The sequence below is a fragment of the Chenopodium album genome, chromosome 13 (assembly GCF_948465745.1).
Source record: "Chenopodium album chromosome 13, dcCheAlbu1.1, whole genome shotgun sequence".
Taxonomy (NCBI): Eukaryota; Viridiplantae; Streptophyta; class Magnoliopsida; order Caryophyllales; family Amaranthaceae; genus Chenopodium; species Chenopodium album.
The window spans coordinates 16,672,944-16,675,175 of NC_137846.1; the positions used below are offsets into that span (position 1 = coordinate 16,672,944).

Below are 2,232 nucleotides of genomic sequence, written 5' to 3' on the forward strand. Positions count from 1 at the left end.
AGTTGTACCCTCCACCTCACATTTTTTAATGTACAGTAACCTCAACGTTAACTCGTTGTTAGGAGTATTGTTAATAGTTAATGACTTTAGTATGGAGGCAATTTTCCCGCCCAAAGTTGTTAGGGTTTATATAAGGATCTTCCTTAATTCATTTCTTGTGTACTCCTTCCTCTTCCTCTTCTTCTTCTCCATTTTCCCTCTTCTTCTGCATTTTTCTTGTAACTAACGGCGAACTCTAGGTGTTCATTTATTTCAACCAGTGAATGGGATTTTATTAGCCCCAAATGCAATTGTAGGCCTCCTTTGGATTGCAAGTTACACGATTCTACTTCAACGAGGAACCCTAGGAAGGCATATTGGAGGTGCGATTTTTGTAGATTTTTCGAATGGGTGGGGCTTGAAACCATGGTTTGGAGAGGACAGCGTGCACAAGGTGTGGGTGGTAGATTTGACATTGTTGCGATAATGGAGTTGAAGCATGAAAATAGCAGATTTAAGGAACAAAGTTGCTGAGGGTGCCTTCAAATTGGGATTGATTAAAATTGGTTGATTATGTTTGTGTTGGTTGTTATTGTAATGAAAAATGTAAAGGGTTGCTCTTTAATTGGGGTTGTTATTAGTTGATATGTATGGTATCTTGTTGTAAGATCCTTTTGGCATATTAATAAACTTGACTGTTAGTCTATGTATAAATTTGTGCATTAATTTAATTTGTTACTTTCGCAAATAAAACTACACAAATGACATAATATTAAGGAACTGAAATTAGGTCATATATAATGATATAGCTAAGGTAATTGAGTCATACAGAACATTTTTGTGACTAAAAAACAATAGTAATCAGTTTGCGACCCTAAAAAATAGCCTGCTTGAACTTAACAATTTTACACCCAAAAAATTACAGGTTTATCAAAAAAAACAAAAAAAACCAGCCTGCCTTATCCTAACAGTTCATTACAACCATCTTTGCCTAAAATACATCATTCTTGCCCCAAAAAATTATGTAAGTCTGCAGCAATTACTAAAGTGATTCAAGCCTCTTCAATATCTTGGCTTGTTTTGGAGATGTGACCCTTTGCTGGTTGACTGTTGGTAGATACACCTACTGCTTGTGAAGATGAACCACCTTACTGATAATGATTGTTGTTTGGTGTACACCATTTCCTACATCATATCCACCCTGAATCATCCTTTCATTGAGTGCAAAATCAAGATCATTGTTGGCCTCTGCTTGTGCTTTCTAAGCTTTCTTTCCCTTGTTGTCAGTCTTTTTTGGCACTTTCTCCCTTGTTGTTTTGCAACCTCCCTGGCAGTAGGACCACCCTTGCAAGTTTGAGTGTTGTGTCCAAATGCTTTGCAGTTGCTACATTAGACAGTTGCACTCCTTTTGCCTTTTCTTTGTTCCCCTTCTTCTCTCCTCCTATTTCTTAAAGGTCTTCCTATGCTTCTCTTCATTGTTGGGGGGATCAGAGTAGGTACACCATCTATGTGTGGCCATTGCTCTTGATCAGGAATAGGTGAGATGTTACCACTGTAAGCTTGTCTATACCTGGCTACAGTGAAACACTCACTCACATAGTTAGCTGGGTCTTTTCCTTCATGTAATACGGCTTTGATTCCATGTTTACATGGGATGCCACACAACTGCCATCTCTCACATACACATGTTCTTTCAGTAATGGAAACTGGTAGCTTAGCTCTCCCATCATGTATCTCATAATTGCCCCTGCCAGAAGGGTAAGCTTGGTAGACCCTACTATCCTTGGTCAAAACCCTCAATATTTGCCTAATGCTTGGACATATACCATCTTGCCACTGGTTTGCAAGCTGCTGCCTGGTAGCAAGTCTGACCATGGCCGTTCTTCTCACTCCCGAACACATAAAAAAATACCAAGTTAAACTGTAGTTACATTTGAAAGTCTCTTAAAATAACAAGTTAAAGTACAACAGTTATTACCTTTCTGCAATATTAAAATAGGATAAGTTCTATCTACTCCAATTGAACTATTAAAACTTTCCACAAAATTATTTGTGTTCTCATCACTTTTCAAACAGGGGTCAAACTTCCACCTGGTCCACCTGTCAAGTGGTCCAACTTCTTGAAACCACTTCACTGCCCCTACCCCAGCGTGCTTCTGTACTTAAGTCAATGCCTTCCTAAAAGTGTAGTCAGAGTAAGCATTGGTGACTATGCAAAAAAGCTTATGCATTAATAAGCCAGGGTAATCTTTC

At 38.5% G+C, this 2,232-nt stretch overlaps 1 protein-coding gene across 1 annotated transcript; it reads right to left on the reverse strand.

Annotated features, from left to right (window-relative positions):
- Positions 1–1,368: 1,368 nt before the first annotated feature.
- On the reverse strand, positions 1,369–1,854 carry LOC145575307 (uncharacterized). The gene has a single exon (XM_081633192.1). The coding sequence runs from the start codon at positions 1,852–1,854 to the stop codon at positions 1,369–1,371; it is 486 nt and encodes a 161-aa protein (XP_081489318.1).
- Between the last annotated feature and the right edge of the window lie 378 nt (positions 1,855–2,232).